Source organism: Thermobia domestica, chromosome 7 (assembly GCF_964235325.1).
Source record: "Thermobia domestica chromosome 7, izTheDome1.hap1.1, whole genome shotgun sequence".
NCBI lineage: Eukaryota > Metazoa > Arthropoda > Insecta > Zygentoma > Lepismatidae > Thermobia > Thermobia domestica.
This window is the reverse complement of record NC_137460.1, coordinates 293,390,361-293,413,487: the sequence shown is the minus strand read 5'-3', so window position 1 is coordinate 293,413,487 and position 23,127 is coordinate 293,390,361. Positions and strand designations below refer to the sequence as shown.

The following is a 23,127-nucleotide window of genomic DNA, read 5'->3' as shown; positions in this document are numbered from 1 at the left end:
TTTCTTCCTTTTTCGCCATATGAGGAGCTCTTGCGATTCGATCGCAGCAACTAACCTACGGACACAGATGCAGACATGTATGTATATGCTAGCGAGAGATTTTTCCGAATTTTGTTGATACGAGGTCTGTTTGATAACATTGAAAGTTTACCCTGCTTAGATTTTCTCCTTTTGTATAAAACAATGAGCCTCAGAAAAGTAATAGAAAAGGAGACAGACAAACCATTAAAAAAAAATTCTAGTATGCTGAGTGCGTACCTCCAACTGGGTATTTTTCATGTTACTTTCATTGAAATGTGTATCATAAGGAGAGGGGGGATTAAAAATGTGCGCCACTCACGAGTCTCTCTTGCTAGAGAGAGAAAAATTTTAGACTATAAGCTCATCACTTAAAATAAAGTGGTGCGTCCACAGCTTGTCTCTAATTAGCTCAGGAAACGGGTGAATCACTTAAAATTAAATTTCACATTGCAGGTAACAGTGTCTCTCATCCGGTTATTTTCATATTTTTAACGTTAGTTTCATTATAATTAGAATCCTATGAGGAACAAAACAAATTTATATTGTACACCGAGAATAAAGTGTCTTAAGGTTGGACTATTTATCGAAGCGGAAAATACTACGTATTCTTTGCTGAAAAATAGTAGACAAGTGACCAATGGTTTAAGCGATGAAAGCTGACAGTTTTATAGTGGCCTCAGTAATAAAATTACCATATGATATGAAATATAATATTTGTTGTACAGATTCCATCACGCATCATCAGATGTTATTTAGTAACGATTTAGAAGAAATATTTTCTTATGCGAATATCATGAACAGATATTCAGCAGTGAACCAACAAATCTAAAACAAAAAATATTGATTGTTTCGGTATTTTAACATTCGAAGCGCCTACAAGTCTACGTCCCGTGGCATAGGACCTTAGAAATCTCCCCAGACAAATAAAACAATTTGATCGTTATTCTTGCGTAATTTACATTCATATTTCGTGTTGCATTCTCTGTTTTCTAAACTACATCTTTCATGGGAAGTAACTTTAAGGACTTCATACATGATATACATTTTCTAATTGAGGGAGTAAATATTACGAGATACCTTCTTTTCCTCTCTTTACCAACATATTCTGGAGAAAATAGATAATTAATTTATAAAGATAACGAAAAAAGTTTTATCGCTTTTTCGCCCAACACCTTCGGACATTGGTATGTCACAAAACACGTATATGGAAGATCAAAAATAGTCCCTATCAGCGCTGACGATCTTTTGTCAACGTTCTGGAAGTCCATGGATTCCATCGCGGTAGAATTTGGTGGGTCGTGAAGTAAAGAAGTTATATCAGTTATATTTTGCACCTATACTAATGATTTCAATTGGCGTCCTGTAAGGTGATTGTCCAAGGAATGAAACAGGTAATAATGGGAAGGTGCAATATCCGGGGGGTATGGCGGATGTAACACGAAGCCACAGAATGGTGTCCCGAGTCACTCTAGCCACGTGCGGGGTAGCGTTGTTCTGTAACAAGAGGAATCTTTTGTGATTCAGTGGTGTTGGCTCCAGAGTTGAGTTCCTCTGCTACTCGGCTCAACTGCTGATAGTACAGTTGCATTGGTGTTCCGACGGCTGGTACCAGTTTCCGATGCACGATGCCGAGAGTAGTCCACAAAAAAAACCCAGGAGGTCCTTCTGCCGCAGTGCTGGTTTTGACTGTTTGGAACTGGTTCACGCGATACAAACCAATGACGACGGCGCCGTGGAGCTTCATACAGGACCCAGTTCTCACTACATGTCAACACCCTCTCCAAGAATGCCTCCTTCCTCAGACGAAACAGCAAATAAACAGTTATGGGCTCGCGCCGAATTCTGGCCCGGAGTCAAATCACGTGAGACCCATCGGCAAATCCTACAAATCATGGAGGGAAGAGGGGGACATGTCACCTTCAAGGTTGGAATTGGGGGCTGACTCCCCAATAACCCGATTTGAAATGTGTGTTTTCGGGAGAAAATGAAATTTTAAGTTCTACTTCACACGGCTATGCCGGTTAGGCTAAAAGGCGGCGGTGATGATGAGGGATCAGTGAAATGGTGGAATGAAGAAAGTGGGAGGAAACGAAAGAACCCCGAGAAAATTCACGAGCACGGTGTTTGTCCACCACAAAGTTCACACAGCGCGAGCTGGCATCGAACCATGGACCCTAAGCACCGGAGGTTTGTTTTGGGGAGAATTGTGATTGTGTCTAACTGCTGCAAAGGAAAGTGAGATGAGATTGATGCCCCTAGAATAACCCTCAAAGCTGCTACGCTCCGAATGTTGCAAAAAACTCTATTTTCCTGATCGTACACAGCATTGTTTTCCAACTTCATAAATAGTTTGAACATCACTTAAAAAAAATTATAGGAACTGTCTTGCACGTCCCACCAATGTTCAAGACAGATTTGAGCCGCTCTCAGCGACCCAAATTGTAGTGCTTCCCAAGTTCATGGAACTGCTGCCAAATGGTTTCTCCATTCACACTGCCGCGAGCCGCATTCCCAAAAGCTCTCCACTGACTTCTTTCCTTAGCCAATTGGATCCAGTTTCTACTTTGTATTCCAATTTTTGGGAGATCCATCTTAACCCTAGGAACACTAAGGTATTTTTGGGTTACATGGAACACCACGGGGTCCTCTGAAGTCCATATCATAAAGGCCTTTATTTCTCACGGAAAATAATTTATTCTTGTCTGATATGAACTTAAAAGGTCTAAGACATCATATAGTTTTATTCTCTATTACTACTAGGTTTGTAAGGACAGTGCTACCAAGTATATGTGGGCAATTGTTTGTTACCATTTTCTATTTATGTCAGTAACTACGACTTATTGATTGCGTTTGTTTGTGTAGAAAAAAATATCAAACAGATTTCCAACATCAGGTACAGTACACACCGATCAGGTTATTGCATTCAGAACACAGATACGCACATACATTTGACATACAAACAACATTTGCATCTTGGTTTTACTTAATTAACGCAAGTGTATGAAAAAGTTGAGTTGATTTTAGTTTAGCGTCCCTTTCAGCAGTGAGGCTATATGAGACGTGGACCTACTGATTAACGTGGAATCCGAACCACTTGAGCTCCCGCCGGGAATCGAACCTGGGTCTCCCACGCCAAAGGCGCGTACGCTAACCGCTTTGCCACGGAGGAGCTCGTGTGTGTGAAAAAAATGTTTCATATTTAATGCGAGGTGTTAAGTTTAATAAGAATTCGTGTTAAAATAATGTGGCCACATTTAAGGTATTTCAAATTGAAGTGATAGAGTGTGAAGTTTTTACTTTGAAAGAACGAAACAGAAATAACTAAATTACCCGTAGTTTATCGATATTATTGATATTTACGTTTTGGAAATTTATTTGTTTATGATTTCATTGATTCGGGCTTTTACATTTTGTATTTTGAGTTAGTTGATTATAATTTCTATGGAGTCCATTATGGTAGAACAATTTCAAGCATGCTCTAAGAACAGTTAGATCAACAGTCCACTAAATTAGATCAATCAATAGCTGAATCAACAAGTCAAGTGCAAGCAATATATAGCAGAGTTAGCTCTCGAATTTAAGAGAAATCGAACTGAATTGGATACTAGGTTAGATAGCTTACGTAATGATATTATAGTAACTAATAACACCATAAAGGAAGTGCCTCTTGAATTAGCTAGTGTAACCAAAGTGTCGATTCAGGTAGGGAAGAATGTAAGAAAAGAGTTGACGAATTACGTGAATTTGTACGAACGGTAGAGCAAGCCAATGAAAGTCATCAGCGTGAAATCGATACCATTAGACAGGAAGTGCGAAGTGTGAAAGATCGGGTTGACGAAATAGAAAGGTAACAGGCGCATACATATAAGAAATAAGAAACTACCAGCTTTCGTATGAATAAGCATGAAAGTGTCCCATACATTAAATATGTATGTAAAGAACTCGTGGAAAAGACAGGTGATATAAGTGAGGAAGTCCAGGCCCATAGACAGGTTTTAGAAATGATCAACGAACGTCCAGATGAAATCGAAAACATTCTAGAAAGTTCTAGAGGGCATCATTAGGTACGGATGAGTTAATAATTGAGAATTTTGAAAAACAACTTGCCATTATTTTAAAATGCAAAGATAATCGAGATATTAGTCTAAAAATGCAGAAATTAGAGAAGATGAACCGTGAGTTGTTAGCATACCAAGAACATATTGAAGAAAAAATTCAACGATTACAGATAAATGTGCATCTATCACCGGATAGAAAGAACAAGTTCGATACGGTGTCTTCCATTTCAACTCAGGCAAAAAAATATAAAATTGTACCACCACCATCTCAGATATTGTTGAAACTATTTTATAGCAACTAGACATGTTTTTAAGAGACCCATATTTTTTTGTTTTCTCGAAAAAAAATTTCCCGCCAAGTAATGGGCCATCAAAGACGGGGAGTACAATTTATGAATTGTAGAAAACATGGAAAATAGTCAACTTCGGAGCCTCACAATTCGGCTATGGAGACAGGTCGAGTTATAATTCTTGTTGTAGTATGTACATAGGGATACAAACTATATTTTATTATAGTTTGGTTTGCGCATGCGTATCTTTTTGTACATAAATTAACAAATGAACTTCAATTTATCTGAAAAGTCGAAGATTGCGAATTTTTTTCAAGCACTTCAGGTCCGAATTTTAAAATTCTGTTTTCACAGTTGATAAGACCTGGTTACCCGCTTTCGGAAAATATTTTTGTATCACTTCTGTGTGCAACCGTTTTGTCGCAAAAAATTCGAGAAATTGTAAAATTTCCATAAATGGCCATTTCTGGGCGCCATTTTCTCGAAAACACCATCTTCTAAAATTCTGAAATTTTGTCAGATGGTTCAACTTTATATGAATAATAAACACACCAAATACCATTCCTATCAATGCTTCATGAATTAACTGCAGCCTTTTAAATTTAGTGAAGTTTCGTTAACTTTGATGTCACAGTTAGCAACACTGGGAACAATAAAATTGCAATGATTTGATGATGTTTGTGGTTCACATTCATTAAATGAAGAATAAAAGGTTTTCTTGACTTTCTTTTATTATTTTGATCAAAAAGGCTCTCTGAAATAGTAAAATGAGCCTCCCCCTACTCTTCCGTTTTCTTAAACCGAAATAATCTGAGGTGGAAATTACGATTACGAAACGTACAAATTTCAAGTTCACTTACTTAAAATGGTCTTCGAAAACCAAATGTCACTGTTTTTTATTTTATTTATTTATTTATTATTATTATTTTTTTGTACATGGACCAATCATTTGCTTGGTTGGTGTCTCCTTCGCCAATAGTATGTAAATATGCAGGTGCTCCAATAAGTGTTGGCTCACTCACAACTCGTCCAGGAGTGGATCTAGGGGAAAGAAGCTTTTTTATTTTATATATAAATAAAACCGATCTCAGAGTTTTGAACTCTTAAAAGTAGCTCTAAGTAGCAGTATTACCCCCTCCCCTTCCAGAAGTCCGTCCTCGATCCGTCCCTGCGTAGCACATTGTCGATAGTCACAAATGCTGTAGGTCCATGTGGAAGCATAAACAGCCCTTCAACTTCACGTAATTCATGATTTATTCATAATATTTCTCCTACGCACCACTGGTTATCATACATGTATGTATGTAACAAAAGTTCCTTTTTGCAGATTTCTTAAATCCACACTTTGAATTGCAGAAGTTCGATTTTGGGGGAAGCATGAAATTAGTTCATGGTGACCCGTTACTGCCATAAAAATTTTGCCATTTTCCGAAAGCCGAAGATGACTTCGTTGCATACCAGTTACCGGTCGCATACTTCCCTTTTTTCTTCCGGAAGTCGTCGAATTCAGTTCCAGGGAACAAAACGAGAGTAATACCCGGAGTTTGTACTTGCACTATACTCACTAATTCTTCTGCGGTTTTAGTGGGGGCTCGGTGGCTCAGTGGTAGAGCGTGCACCTGTGTCCCTGATTCGATCCCAGGTCACGCCGCGGGCTTTGTGGTGGACAAACACCGTGCTCGTGGGTTTTCACGGGGTTATCCCATTTCCTCCCACTTTCTGTATTCCACCATTTCATTCATTTCTCATAATCAGTCTCCTTTAGCCTAACCGGCATAAACGTGGGACGTAAAACTTAAAGATTTCATTTTTTTCTTCTGCGGTTTTAACACTGTGTATCTGTTTTTGCCTAAGGTTATGCCGCGTTTCCACATTCTTTGCACCTCCCCCCTCTCTTTCAATATCTTCCAAAGACCCTTGCATGCCCGGTTTCACTGCAAAACCACTGCTTTATCGGACCTGTCTGGATCTCGAACATCTGAATGCGATTTTTAAAGTGGGATGCAGCACCATCAGAAATCACTGACACGGTTTGGGAAATTGTACTCTTATTTTCTTGTATTCAAAAATTTTTCTATAAAATATATTTTTTCTTTTCTTCGAGTATTTTTAGAATCTTGTCTACGGCTATGAGGACATGAGCCGAATCGTGTGTTTTATCGTCGTTTATTACAACAAAACTGTCAGTTGTTTCATATTCCGGTGATAACTCAGAATTTCACTTTGCAGAATAACAGTCCAGTTTTCAGCGAAGTCCACATGAAGTAAAATAGATTTTGTATCTTGAAATTTTATACGGTACTTTTCGGTAGCAATTAATTGTCTTTGAATTTTCTTGATGTAGTTATGAATTATAATTCTTACAGTTAAACCAGCAATGTACGATACGAAAACAGAAAGTGGCACAGTTTTTTTAACGAGATCATTGTTTTCCCATATGGCATACGTAACACTTCTATTTTCATCAGGATCAATAATTAAAGAATCCACACTTATTCCTTCCACTTCAGGACATTCACCACATTCTTGAAGAAGACAGTCGTCATTTTCTATGGATCATCTACTACAGAAAATAGCTCTTTTACGACAGCTTCAATACAGGCTCCACCTTTAATTTGTAGCAACGCAGCAGCAGCTAACTGAAAATTTGCACAATACAACCCCCCCCCCCACACACATACAAACTTCCCTCGCAGGTTGCGGACTGACCCACTTTAGTCAAATATTCTAAAATTCCGGTGACCCATTCTTATGTTGGAATTGTTCTGTTTAAAAAGTCAGTAAATTTCTTTGGAACGCGTAAGAAAACGTTACGATTTTTTTAAAACTTTTTGTCCTTTTTCGATCACTGTAATGACATCGCACTTAATTGAGACATTGTGTGGAGCATTCCAAATCATCAGAGGTAATAGTTCAGGCTTTTCGTAGATCATCAGAATTTATTCGATGGCCATTTGAAGTAAACTTAAAATTTGCGTGTTTCGTAATCGTAATTTCCACCTCAGATTATTTCGGTTTAAGAAAACGAAGGAGTAGAGGGAGGCTCATTTTACTATTTCAGAGAGCCTTCTTGATCAAGATAATAATAAAAAAAAAGTCAAGAAAACCTTTCATTCTTCATTTAATGAATGTGAACCACAACATCATCAAATCATTGCACTTTTATTGTTCTCAGTGTTGCTAACTGTGATATCAAAGTCAACGAAACTTCACTAAATTTAAAAGGCTGCAGTTAATTCATAAAGCATTGGTCGAGAATGTTATTTTGTGTGTTTATTATTCATATAAAGTTGAACCATCTGACAAAATTTCAGAATTTTAAAAGATGGTGTTTTCGAGAAAATGGCACCCAAAAATTGTGATTTTTGAAAATTTTACATTATCTCGATTTTTTTGCGACAAAACTGTTGCACACAGAAGCAATATAATTTTTTTTTTTCGGAAAACGGGTAACCAGCTCTTACCAACCGCGAAACCAGAATTTTAAAATTCGGACCTGAAGTGCTCGAAAAAAATTCGCAAACTTCGACTTTTCAGATAAAGTGACGTTCATTTGTTAATTTATGCACAAAAAGATACACATGTGCAAACCAAACTATAATAAAATATAGTTTGTATCCCTATGTACACCTTGTCTCAAAAAGGTTGAGCGCATTCTTTATTGGTGTTTTGAGGGAAAAATTTTCTAAGTCCAGCTTCGGGTATCTTCGGAAAAAAGTAAATCAGGTTCGAACCTCCAAGCCAGCCTTTGCAATCGGGAAAAAGTTTGCAGATGTGTTTTTCTTCTTTTAAATATAATAAGACTTGTTATCAAGTGTAGAAAAAAAGCAATATTGATTGAAATACTTAATGATACAATATTTCGAAACCTTATATTAATGTCAGCACATTCTTGTTTGCCATTTAGTTCTCCATTCGTAATTGAACATTTAGATACGTTAAAGAATCTTTCCATATGTAAAATAATGCTCAAAGTTAAAACATAGAACGCAATTATCGCCTCAAAAACAGCGTTTGTACTGAATATGAATGTCATAATTTTCTTGAGAGCAGTTACACATGTTTCGCTAGAAGAATTTTTCTGAAATCCTTGTGTTAGCTCACTGGTAAGCTGTCGGATTTCAAATCGTAAGGTTGTGAGTTTGATTCTCATCTCGGTCAACGGTTTTTTTAAAATTATATTTTCAGCAATGCATGAAAAATTATATAAAATAATTACATTAAAATACATCAGTTATATATATATATATATATATATATATATATAACATAATCATTGCAGAACATAGTAATTATTATGTTTAAAATATAACATCTGAGATAGGTAGGTGTTCACAGCAGGTGGGTATTATATGAGAATGTTAAATACAAGTTAGGAAAATCGTTCAATAGCAATAAATAAATTATGTAGTGTATTTATTTGCAGCCATTTGTCATATAGAGGATACTTCTCAATATTCATATTACAGCATATCATTTATGTTCTTGAAAAATTATTCGATGCATAAAGAGAGGATATAAACAGAGAATCCAAAGTCGGAACGCTCGCAAGAAATTCATGAACCCCAAAGGTCACGTGAGCAGAGTGGAATTGTCCTTATGAAGCATGCCACAGCAGAAAGTCTTTAGATAGATTTTCAATTCAATTCCCATTGGCGTAACTAGGATATTTTCCTAAGAGGATGGGGGGGGGGGCTTGGTCTATTAGTTCTGAAAAATTGGAAGAGTCTTTTAGAAGACCTTGTTATGATGTCATATATAGTCTCCCTTACCCCGCACTCATTATCAACTCCAAGTTATTTAGTTCTAACACGACACTGTCATGTAACACTTCAGTGAAAATTTATTTTTTTGAAATTTACTTAAAATTGTATATTCCCTATATTCTGATACTACTAAATAACTACCTAAAATCTACTCTAATTATGAAAACTAATAATGTTCTATTACTGTTTTACTCGAGCAATTCTGAGCGAAAATACATTATTCGTAAACGTTAACTGTCATGCTCTCAGCTTACTCTTACACAAGGGTAAAAGTGGGTCTGAAAAGATAGGGGGACGGTTGACGTCACGCCGTCTTCCGTGCCTATTTTTGCCCATTGTATTTTTTTAGTAATTGGAGGGGCACCGTAGATAGTTTTGGAAGTGGGAGAAGGGTGTCCTCCTGTGTTCCCCTTTACTTTTACTCCTGCTCTTACATCTTTTAGAAACAAAAATAAATATACAAGAAGTGACATAATTTAAAGTTATAACTTTTCAAAAATCAGTCATGGGCTATTCATTGTCGTTTACTAATGTTGCAGTTTAATTACATAAATCTTTGCGAACAAAGAAATGCAATACATTTTTATACACAAAGCATTTTTAACTAAAAAAACAAACAATGGTATACAAAACAGTGGTAGAAATATAGTTGGCTAACTCCCGAACAACTTAAATATTAAAAAAAAATACAATTAGAGTGAAGCAGATCAACAATACGAGAGGAGAAGACATGTAGACGGACTTGAGGGACCCGTTTTCCTATAAAAGATGTTTCCCATTATCTTTTCAATTAAATATTAAATTACACACCTTTCAATTTTCGGGAGGACGTATGATAAGTGGCCCTGATGGATAAGCTGATTTGATTGTAAAACTTAAAACAACAAACATTTAATGAAACAAAGACTCAACCAGCAGAATTGATTGATAATAATGTTTATCACCACATTTTAAGAGAGAGAGAAAATATATCGACACTTATAATATTCCTGAATTACATTATGAGCTTTTAAGCGTATTGTTGTAGTTATATCGTTAGCGTCAACGGTTGGGAAATATTATTACAGCCAGGGGACACCCACAAAGAGGTCCACCGGACCCGAACCCTCAAAAAAAATATTATATATATATATATATATATATATATATATATAATGATTGTGTTTTGTCTGTACCAGGGAGCACTGATGGGAAGTCCATCCAATTTGGATCGCATGAAATCTTAGTGACTTGACATACATATGTGCACTTCCTTAATAAAACTATACTTGACTTAACAGTGAAATTATTATTGGTTTATTTCCGACGAACAAAGAAAAACTTAAATATTTATATTGGCTAATCAGTAAGCGCAAGAATTTTTCTAGATTAGGGAAATTTCCCTCAAACTACGAACACTGCTTGTTATTGCTGCGATACCCATGTAACTTTTACAGCATGAAACTACAATACCAGGTTATCAGGAACATATTTTTTTCTTTAGCATAGCACAAATACACTCCCTTTTCGAAAGCAAAATATAAAAATTGTTCATGTGGTGCACAATTTACGCTACTTGGAAATTATTTATGGTTTACTCGGACGCAGAATAACGTCATGTCTGTGTCTTGCAATATTGTACCCCTCCCAACTTTCGACACACTGAACAAAAATGTCTGGGTGCGCACCTGATTACAGTTTGTACCTTAAGAATGTAACTACAAACTTCAGTTCATAAATAATACTAATACTAAGAAGAAGGATGAAAAGCGACAAACGATATTGAATAGTGACTTTTGAATGGGTATTATATGCGTAATTGCTTCAGTTTAGCAGTTCAAGAGTTCGGCTTCTTTTTTTCTTTCCTTTCTAATTTTTTAGTGTACCTTAATAATTTGCTCTGAGAATCGTAACTGTTCAAACATTACTACAGTATGCTATAAATAAAATAATAACAATAAGACTGATTTATCACACATATATAAACAAGAAAAAAATACTACGTCAATAAGTGAATTACTTGAAAGAATACAAAAATAATTTACATTAATGAAGCTATCAAATGAAAAAAGTCGCATACAGCTCAAGTCGAGAGGTCACTGTACTGCCCGTTATCACGTTAGTCCAGGTATTTTATTACATTCAGGCACAAGGCCATAGACCCACCATAGACCCATATTAAAAAAAGTCGATAGGCGGACGAATATAGACACTATTAAACATGTCGAATGCAAGCATCATTAAAATTGTTATGAGTAAATTGAGATAAATTAATAACATTATTTTCATCCAGTATAAAAATTCTGGGGAGGGCCAGCTTTGCTTCTAGGGGGAGCCGGCACCCCCTGGACCCTTTCTAATTCCGCCTATGTCAATTCCTGATATATGCTTTTGCAATGTGGAAGTGGTGATGCCTGAGGCACAGTTGGCCTGAGGCAGATCCACCAAGAACTCAGGATGACCTGTGGCATCTTGTTTCCGGAGCATGGCTGGAGATAGGGTAAGGAGATAGATTTGTCACCCATTTAATAGATTCTATGCCCAGAAGAATGGAGCGTGTAATAAATTCAAAGGGTCTTGGACACAATATTAATGTCCCCGCCTTAACTCCCGAAAACAGCTTTTTTCAGGGCTAGCTAAACGCTTCTGAAAATATTTCTAGAAGTAAATCACTCCTTGTATCCGATTTCAGTGCAATTCTACTAACAAAAAAAAAGCGATAAATCGCTGCAAGCTTTGAACTCAAGACCTCTTCATTACCAAGCCCTTACTCTACCAGTGAGCTAACATGAACACGCAACCCAAACACGATTTTCAATTTCTGGTATTCGATGACAATGATGCTCATATACTTTGCAAATGGTGTATTCAACTTGGGATATTCCGCAACACACACACACACACATAAACAAAGCGAGAGAGAGAGAGAGAGATGAATATACAAAAGCATATTCAACGTATTCGAATGAGACTCTAAGTAACGACATTCCGTTATAAGAGAATTTGTGTTTCTTCCCGTGACGTTAAGGGGATCGGGAAAAATTATATGTCTTCAAGCAGGATCCGACTTTGGATACTCTGTTTATCCACTTTCTATATCCGTAGGCATATACTGTATTTCACGAATGTAAACACATGCTGTAATGAGAATATTGAGATGTTACATCTGTATGACAAATAGCTGCAAATAAATACACTACATAATTTATTTATTGCTATTGAACGATTTTCCTAACCTGTATTTAACATTCTCATATATATATTACCGACCTACTGTGAACACCTACCTATCTCAGATGTTATATATTAAACATAATAATTACTATGTTCTGCAATGATTATGTGATATATGTACAACTGATGTATTTTAATGTAATTATTTTATATAATTTTCCATGCCTTGCGGAAAATACAGTTTCATAAAAAAATTACTGACCTAGATGGGAATCGAAGTAGTAACCTTAAGATTTGAAATCCGACACCTTACCAGTCAGCTAACGCAAGGACTTTCGGAAACATGCTTCTAGCGAAACATGTCTAACTGTTCTCAAGAAAATTATGACATTCATATCCACTACAAACGCTGTATATTTCTACTTTGACTTTTATTTTAGTACTCAGGAGATAATTATGTTCTATGTCTTAATTTTGAGTATTCTTTTACATATGGAAAGATTCTTTAACGTATCTAAATGTTCCATTACGTATGGAGAGCTAAATGACAAACAAGAATGTGCTGACATTAATACAAGGTTTCGAAATATTGTATCATTAAGTATTTCAATCAATGTCGCTTTTTTTCTACACTTGGTAACAAGTCTTATTATATTTAAAAGAAGAAAACCACATCTGCAAACTTTTTCCCGATTGCAAAGGCTAGCTTGGAGGTTCGAACCTGGTTTACTTTTTTCCGAAGATACCCGAAGCTGGACTTAGAAAATGTTTGCCTCAAAACGCCAATAAAGAATGCGCTCAACCTTTTTGAGACAAGGTGTACATATTACAACAAGAAATATATCTCGACGTGTCTCCATAGCCGAATAGTGAGGCTCCGAAGTTGACCATTTTCCATGTCCTCCAGAATCCATAAATTGTACTCCCCGTCTTTGATGGCCCATTACTTGGTGGGAATTATTTTTTCGAGAAAAAAAATATGGGTCTCTTAAGAACATGTCTAGTTGCTATAAAAAAGTTTCAACTATATTAGATGGTGATGGTACATGCTCTGCCTGAATTGAAATGGAAGGCACCATACAGAGTACCACGACTCAGATTATAAAAGCGAAGAGTTCGAATCTGATGGATTTGATAGTAGTGTGAAACGAGTTTATTTAAGTAAAACTCGAGCTTCTTCGTGGTTAAGCAGTTAGCGTACGCGCCTATGGCGGGGAAACCCGGGTTAGATTACCGGCAGGAGCTTATGCGGTTCGAATTCCACGTCCCATATAGCATCGCTGCTGAATAAAAAAAACTCAATATCAAGTCAACTGAAGCAGAACTCCTAAACCATTGCGTATTATTCGAGTAAGGGACTTACAGTACCGTACTTGCCAAAATATACAGGGCTCCCTCATGGTATAAGTGCTCGCTCATATATTCAAGACCTGAAAGAAAAGGCTACAGCAGTAGGAATATACGATGATGATTTAGTTCATATCTTACCTTGTCTTGTTGAACAAATGGCCAAATAATGGGTCGCGAACTATCCGAGAAAATTTGAAACTTTCAATGAGTTTCAAAAGGCATCAGTAGATACGTTTGATTCAGATACTATTGTGGCTAGTCAGATTACTTCATGTAGAAGTAGAGGTTTCGACCAAAAAATCCATGACAGTGTTCCCATTTTTGCTACACGGCAGTATCAGTTATTAAAGGATTTAAATCTGAAAAGTTCACTTGCCTAAATCATTGCGAGCATTATTGATACTTTACTCCGAAGTTATCGGGAGAGTTAACGTTGCCTCTATGCACTTCGCTCCAACAGATTTTGGCCAGCATTGCTAGTATCGAATCGTTAGGGTTAACGGAAATCTGTAATGCAAGGCGAGGTTATAACATACACAATAGCAGTAATTATAAGGACAATCGCTCTTTTCGAGTGCAGCACGTCAAAACGATGATAATCGACGGAACCAAGGTAACGCAGTAAATAACGACAGGGAGAATGCACGTACGAATAATGAACAAGATCTGTCAGAAGAGCTTCGCAGTTATAGAGATAAAAATTGGCGTATTAATAACCGTAGATGTGGGCCACATCGAGGAAATAACCGAGGTCGACGAAATAATGGCTATAAATGGAGAAACTAAAATAAAGAGAAGAGAAACCGGGATCGAAATCGAGACCAGTGAGGCGAGATCACTCAAAACTGGAAGGATATGGGTTTCAAGTTGGGATATACGTGAAGATAAAGAAAATAGTGAAATCACGAACAATGAATTTCGCGTACGAAAATTTACACTTGAGTCTGACTCGCATTCAGGACGCAAGAACTTTCACTGAAAAAGATAAATTTGAAGAAACTGTTGTTAGGCCGAATGGTGACAATATCTTGCCTATATTAACACTCATATGAACGGCATAGAAGTAAAAACATTATGTGACACGAGACCGGGAACGTCGGTAGCGTCTTGCGATCTTCGAAAGAAAATTACAAAGGATATTTCATTTCCTAAATTACGATCAGCTGAATACGTCCCCATTATAGATTATAGTGGGAAGTTTAAGAGAAAATATAGAGGCAGGACTGTCATCCCCATTGAAATAGATTCACTTGCATTCACATAAGAAGTTTTTGTCGTAGCCGACCTTAATGAGAAATTTATTATGGGTTAGAATGCATCAGGGCAATTACAAAGTATCAATAATCTTAGTCACGATAACATTTAATTAGAATACAATAACATTAGAGCAGTAGTCTCTCTTTTTCCCATTGAATCAAAAAATTGCGGTGATGCTGATGACACTGGTCGAATCTGCTGTTGAATAATATATCAACACAAAAGTAATATCAGTTGTAGTCAAGATGATACGGTTGTTACAAGAGTTTGATTAAAACATAGAAAATCAGCTGTTAGTCGTACATGCGCACAAGATCACAGCCAAAAGAGCAGTTATAGGATTTATTGTTTCAGTATAGAGATATTTTAAAGAACTACTCCGGCAAGTTCAAAGGATTCCAATATGAAATGGAAATCGATACTAATGAATCAGTGGTTCGAAAACAGTATCCAATCACGTAGAAACACTTACATTTGTACGAGGTGAGATCAAAAATTTATTGCAATTGTGGATTATTACAAGTTGTCAATCCATTCACAGTAACCCTATTTTAGTTGTTAGAAAGAAGAATAAAAATAAGCTATGTCTCGATTTAAGATCCATTAGTCAGAATTGAGGTTTGTGGCTAATTGAACCAGAAGGAATAGAACATTTGTTGGTTAAATTGCAGAGAAAACCGTTCACCTCTGTTCTGGACCTCCATTCTTTGTACCAACAGTGCTACTTGCACGCGAAATAAAGATTTACAGCGTTCCATTTTGAGGGACAGTGCTATCAATATCAGAGAGTACCCTTCGGACACCGTAATGGTGGACGAGCCTTTAATGCTATGATGTGTCATGTGCTAGGCCCAGACTCACACAGCAAGATCATCAAATATACCGATGACCATTTGGTCAAAAATAACAATTACGAAGAACATATGAAGTTATTAGAGCAAATTTTCGCAAAATTTAAGGAACATATCATATAAATACATGTTGTCTGCACTGCAACTATCGTTTTAGGGATATGTTACTAGCCCAAAGGGGATAAAGAATGATGAAAAACTATGAAAGCAGTATGGAATTACCAAGGCTCACTAATAAAAAGATTGCAATCTGCATTGGGATTATTTGCGTGGTGTCGCAACTTTTTAACTTGGGCTATCCAAGCCGCCCCATTATATGAATTGCAGGCTAAAGACCGGAAATAGCAATGGAGTGAACAGTGTGAACAAACATTTAATAAGATAAAAGACGATATTTGCACTAACGTTTTGTTAGTAAATCCAGATTTTTCAAAACCCGGATTCCAGTCGATTACATTCAAGTGGATGATTCAACCGTCGGATTGGGCTGTACTCTTTGACAGGTACAGGGTAACAAAAAGCGAATTATTCAGTGTATTATCCAGCCGTACTTTGACTGCATACGAACATCGGTACACAATTAGAGAATTGGAATGCTTACCAGTGATCTACGCTTTAAGAAAATGGAAACCTATGTTACGAGGAAGACGCATAATTATTGTCACTGATCATCATGCTCTTTCTCTTCCTTAAACGTGTGAAACCATGGAATAATAGATTATTAGACCGAAGTGCGGAAATTACAGAATTTCAACACGATGTAGAATTTGTGCAGGGAAAAAAATGACAAATTCAGTGACACTCTTAATAGATTGTTTCCATCAGATGAACACAGGCTACTTAAAGTACATTCATTCTGAGAGGCATGAATTTACCTCGCACGTGGATGTTGATAACGTTTACTGAGTGGACAAAATGATCATATTTGAAGCACTTTTGCGTTGTAAGCAATTAATTTTAATTGAATGGCAGTCAATCAGAAATAGTCACTGAGGGCAAATTTAAATGCTAAAAGGTTATTTAAGACCGGTGTCTTCATGTGGTTTTTTTTGCAATATCCGCATGTAAACGTGATGCAAAAGACCGTAAAGCGCAACTCACTATTGAGGATGAAAAATTATATAAAATCTTTGATTTTTACCTCCCACGATTAGGCCGGTTAGGATAAAGAAGACGGTGATTATAAGGAATGAATGAAACGTTGGAATGAAGAAAGTGGGGCGAAGCTGGAAAACCCCGGGGAATCCCACGTACACGGTGTTTGTCCACCACAAAGTTCACTTGGCGGGAACTGAAATTTTATATATATATATATTATAATCAAAGACGATTTGGAAAAGAACGATTATGTTTTTGTATTTGATTATTAATGAAATGATTTTTAGTTTGCATAGTTTTTGTTATTGGATCAAATGTTATGAAAAAGGTGCATATACAAAATACTACACCACTATACACTCGTTAGAAATTTCGATTTTTTCGTACAAAAAGAAAAAAAAATTCAGGCAACACTTGCGAGACCAACACACACAACATGCATTTTTGTTTAGTATAAGTATTTTGGTGTTTGCGTTATTTAATATGCTGTTGTTTTCATGATATGAAGTCATATAATATACTCAATTAAAAAGATTGAGAAACCTATTGACATATATATTTATGGTGAGAAACTAATATTTAAAAAAAAAAAACGGATAAGAAAAAATAACTATATTAATGGTGGCCTAAAGGTGGCTTTAAAGTTATACAGGGTGAATAGTCTTATGTTTAATCAGACAACATGTGAAATGTGCTCTACTATATAGTGTTGTCCAATATGCAGTTCCCCACGGTGAATTCTCCGTAACTTGGAAGAATATACAGTGTGTTCCTTTTCACATTCAAGACTTAGTGTAAGGACAAGATTTATAGTAATTTACTCTTACATTTGGAAAGTTATTTAACTGTCGAACTGTCTCACCTCTTACAAAGTTAAGCAATAGGATGAGTTCTATTATCTGTGCAAATTTTGCGGTTCCATTAAACGAAAAAAAAATTACATATTTCATTAAGTATTAGAAGTATTGAAAAGATGTCACCGTTTTTCAAGCTTATCAATTGCTTTGATCAAAAGAATATAGAGAGTTTGTGTTAACTTCCAATTTATTAACCAAGGCTCGTATAAAACACGGGAGAACTTTTGGAACAGCATCTGTCACAAGCTTACACTTGTATGTTTGTCTATGTTATTGACCGCTTGGCTTCGCTCGAAGCACATTATATGGAGAAAAAGAAGGAAATCGCCCACACACGCACACACACTGCCTTCCTTAGGACTGTACTTTCGAGGAAAAGAAACCAAAAAAGAAGAATATGAAATGGACGGACATAAAGAAGTATAGTGACAAAATAAGAAAAGGCTTTATTAATGGTAGCTTAATGGTGGCGTAAAGCTGGTTTGAATGTCATACAGGTTGAAGAACCTTATGCTTAATCAGACAAGTGAAAATTGCTTTACTATATACAGTGTTGTCCAATATGCCGTTTACAAATTTTGAATTCTCAGTGACTTGAATGTATATACAGGGTGTTTCTTCTTACATTCAAGGTTTGGTGTAAAGATGTCATTTATAGTAATTTACTGTTACTGTTATGTCCTAAAACTTACAAAGTTAAGCAATAGGTTGAGTTTTTTCATGTGTTCAAATGTTTGCGACTCCATTAACTCAGTTTGTGGTAATGGAAAAAATGCATATTTAAGTAAGTATTGAAAGTATTGAAAATATATCAGTGTTTTTGAGGGTTATTGTTTGGATTAAAAGATTATAGACAGTTTGTGCTAACTTCGAATTTATTAACGAAGCCTGTTATAAAAGATGGGCTAGGACTTGGAACAGCCTCTCTCACAAGCTTACACATGTATGTTTATCTGTTTTTGTGCGCTTGGCTTCGCTCAAAGCACATTATATGGAGAAAAAGACAGGAAATTGCCCCCCTCCCCCCACACACTGCAATGCTTAGGAATGTACTTTCGATTTGGTCCCGTAGGTATGAACTTTCCGAAAACTTTCTCCCTGCAAGCGCTTCGCTGCATGGAGATTGGCCGGGGAGGAACATTTATTCGGGAGCGTAATTCCGAACTGCTCAGTACGGCTGTGATGAAACGCGCTTCCCGCTTTATTATCATGGATCAGTGGGTAGATTATTAAGATTAGTAAACTGTGCGGAAACTATATGTATTCAGATGTGATAGCTCAGTATGTTGAAACGCGCTCCCCAACCCATCGCTAATGTCTAAGATGGTCGAGCATCACGAACAATGATTTTTTAATTTACACGTGTTTCAATATTATTTTGTGTCTTCATATATCGAGCAAAAGTGTGTTGTTTAAGCTATCGAAGGCAAAAATCAAAAGGACCGAATTAGAACGCATTCCGCACTGACGTGGACAATGGTGGATTATCACTCACAGAACCACCTACTGACCCCTGCAACTGCTTCTGACACAATACCAAGACAGCGACGGCCTTAAAGTGGATTGGCCGGTCGAGCGTTCTCGTATCATAAACACATTCATGAGAAAAAACACCTACAAATCGTTAATAATATACAAAAGGTAGATCTCAGGAAAATGTAATATTATTAATTCGTGTAATTAAAAAAATAGTAAGTTTTACATATTTGTACGATTAATGTAACTTGCACATAATTTAGTTAAGACGCACGATTATATGCGTTACATACTATGTAGTAGAATTTTATTTTCTTGTATAGTCATTTTTAGCTTATTATTTATATCGAGTTAATCTACATACTCATTAGAAATTATGAGCACTTATTCTCATATCTGTCGCTCCCAGCTCCGGAGGAGCTTGGGTATAGGAATGGTAGAATCGGTTTTATTTGTGGCAATACTGGGAAAATAGAGATGGATATAGAGACGAAACCAAAAAACTAGCATACTCGTGTTAGATAAAAATCAAACCAGTTCGAAAAACGCGATTTCGAAAAAACATATTTATAAAAACACAGCTATGACGAAATAATGCATTTAAACATACCTGAGGCCCTGAGGAATGTATGTTCCTCGATTACTATTTTCTTCAACGTCTTCGTCCTGTCCGTTGTTGTCAATAATAGTGGCAGAGATGTGACTGCTTGACCCTTTTGTGTTGTGTGTAAAATCGGAGGATTTTGTCATGTTGTTACTGTTGAAACGTTTGGCATTTCCAAGTAATTCACTTGTTGGTAAACGCCTGACCAAACATATTGCTTTTGCAGTTAGTTTCCAATCTGATACTGTTTCATCTTCATTACTTTCTGAAGTGATATTCTCTCCTTCCTTTCCACTTTTTCGTTCCTTACATTCCACTCGTATTCCAAGAGAATCTTTATGATCATTGATGTTACTATTATACAGTTTATAATTACATTCTTTAATGGGCTCGTTTTCTGTTTTCACTTCAACTTTAATAGGAACGTCTTCTGCTTTCATTTCAGTCTTATTAGAGACAAATTTCAAATAATGAAATGGCATTTTGCTTAAAACTTTAAGTTTGAGATTTGAAACCTTCTGCAGATAATGTGAAAGGAAAACAAATAAATCTGAAAAGATAAAAAATATATTATTCGCTTTAACAAAATTTATAAACGAGCCGGGAGAAGACAACGGTGAGCACAATTTGAGTTAAGTTTGTCGCTTGAATAATCTGAGATCAGAATAGAAATGTAAAAAATACTGAAACCAATATTTTATAGCATCCGAGATCTTGTTACGACTTACACAAAAATAGCGAAATATCTAAATACCAAAAATACAAAACCATACTGAAAATATGGAAATACTGTCTAATATCCGATTTTTTTCTTTACTGACTAAGGCAAAACCTAATATATTTGTTCTCTTTTTCTTCTATTATAGGCCTTTATTATGTTTCATGTATATTATTATCGTCGTTTTTGCTATACACAGATACATTTTATGAAAGTACGATTCTTGTTCTCTTTTTCTTTTTCTAATTAAATGAAGCTACAGATTCTCTAACTACGATCAACGTTGCATGAGGAGAGAAAAAGCTAAAAAGTTAAAATTTCCTGTGCTAGATTACTAGCTCATATCTCTGAAATAAAACATGCAAAAAAGAGTTATACATATATTGTAGCGGTACCTGGTTGAAGTCCCCGCGAGGGAACAATATTCTACAGCGGTCGGTGGTTTATTCCTCGTTGGACATATTTCGCTACTTTCAACGTTAACGTACAGGCTGGTGGATAAGTGTTCTTATAGTGCTTCTTTGCGGATTTTTAATTAGCTTTAGTGTTTAAGTAAAGTAACGTTCCATTAACCAAAAAAGGACTTAACAGCACGTTGCACTATTGTTCGCTTTGCAAGTGCCCCCAGCTACATTCCGCCCGAGTATACTATGTAAGAATACCATTTTTATTACATACTGGTTCCGCGCAAAAACAAACCTGAAGGCACCCACAAAGTGTACCTGCCACAACCACCTTTTCCAACCTTTTTGACCCAGAGTACGAGAAGCAATACGTGCTTGTGTTACCTCGTGTAACGGTACAATATTAAGATGTATCAATAATTCTGACGCTAGACATCATATTCTACGTATATACGGACCTTTTAGTTACATGCTTGTGTAAAGTACTTTGTTTTTTTTTTGCATACGGAAGATCAGAAAAAACAAAAATATCATGCATAACTAGGAATTTATATATATAACCAAATATCACTACACACTTATGATAATTATTTTTATACAAATCGTATGTATTTACGTTTCTAAAGCGCGCGGTCGTCACGTTCGCGTATTACTCGTAAAGGGGGAAAAACCTTTCATACCTAGTACTTATCTGATTTATAGTAGTCCTTGTCCGTCCAGCTCTCTTAGCTAAGAAGACAAAACACTTTAGGCGAATACCATTGTATTTGATGAGTTTTCAATCTTCCACTTTATCGTTTTTAATTTACTTAAACTGAAAGTTTAGGAATCTCATTCTTTGAGACACCAACAATTTTGATGCAACAAACTGAAGTAATCCACTTCCTCTCTCCATCGTCCATGACAGAATGCATTCACTGCTCCCAGCCTCTTCTAACCCGGGGTGCTCCCACCTACCAACGCAAAGCAGTGGATAACGTAATAGTTAAAAATAGCCATGAAGCAATGCGGTTAAGACTGCATTGGGAGGAAATTTTCTCTTTGCACTACATTCCATAATCACATTCGAAGAAGTGACAGGATTTTCTGCGTCGCAAAGGCACATACATTCATATACACATTTGTATGTTTGCGAAGAAAAATTTCCCAGAGCTGCCTTTATGCGAGATTCACTTAAAAAGTTAAGATTTTTCTTAACCCACATTGAATGAGTTCTAGTTTACTGTTATAATATTTCACTTAAATGCAGATAACCTTTTCAACACGTATTAAACACATATTTGCTTGTTCTTTGCAGCTTTTTGTCTTAACTCAAATACATATGGTGCTACATATTTCTTGTAAAATTTATTTTACAGTCGTTATTGTATGCTTTTATAGTCAGATCTTGCAGTTTTTTGGTATTTTCGGTTATTGTCACTCGATTTTTTCTAGTAACTTATTTCTTGGTGATATTGAGGTATAGCGTTCATTCGAGTACTAATGTTATTTGAAACATAGAAGTACTGGTTAATGTTAGGTCCTAGCAGCATGTCGTCCCTTTCCGGCATTAACGCAGTAAGCGACATTTTTTTCGAAATTGACTTTTTACAGTTTTTGGCTCAGAATTTTAAGGCGTATCGAATGGTCTAATCGGCATATTTCTACTTTTATCCGTTGCCGGGATAGCTATTTCGCTTACATGGGTGTAATTAGTCTTACTGGAGGCAAAAATGTCGTATGTAACACTCAGTCGTTTTTATTAACTGTTTAAATGTTTTCGATGAAACGAAGATATTGACTTGTAGTCTAGATTGCTTCAAACACCAAATCATTTTCGTGCTTGGAGCAAATAAATGTGGTATGAACATGATTATTAAATTATTTCATGGCAATAGTGTAGTAAGCGACCGCTTGAAGTCGGTTCTGAGTCGCTTGAAACAATTTTGATGTAATTATATCAATGATTTCCAGTAATTGTTTCAGTTCTATTTACCTGCTAAGAACACATACTTTTCCTTACAGCAATTTTGCTATCTTAAAAATATACCGCAGAATGGGGTGAAACCGATCAACTGCACGTACCTGCATTGAGAGAGTGCTGTCATCTCTCAGTTCAGGTCGAATGTAGGAAAGGAATCATGAGAAGAAGGATGATTAGACAGGAGATCAGTGAAGAAAGTTAGAGCATGTTGCATGCAGATTCTGTGTATACTGCAAATTTGCTTAATAGTAAAAATGTACT

At 36.1% G+C, this 23,127-nt stretch overlaps 1 protein-coding gene across 4 annotated transcripts in view; it reads right to left on the bottom strand.

Moving 5' to 3' along the window:
* Positions 1-23,127, bottom strand: part of LOC145691052 (uncharacterized) — a 163,371-nt gene that overhangs the window by 4,773 nt on the left and 135,471 nt on the right. For 3 of the 4 annotated variants that reach the window (XM_081766688.1, XM_081766685.1, XM_081766686.1), the window contains exon 2: positions 19,788-20,331. In XM_081766688.1, coding sequence (XP_081622814.1) covers positions 19,788-20,263 — 476 coding nt within the window. In that variant the 5' untranslated portion in view covers positions 20,264-20,331. Of the gene's footprint in view, positions 1-19,787; positions 20,332-21,583; positions 21,814-23,127 lie in introns of those variants that run through there. The other variant, XM_081766687.1, reaches the window with a different exon arrangement.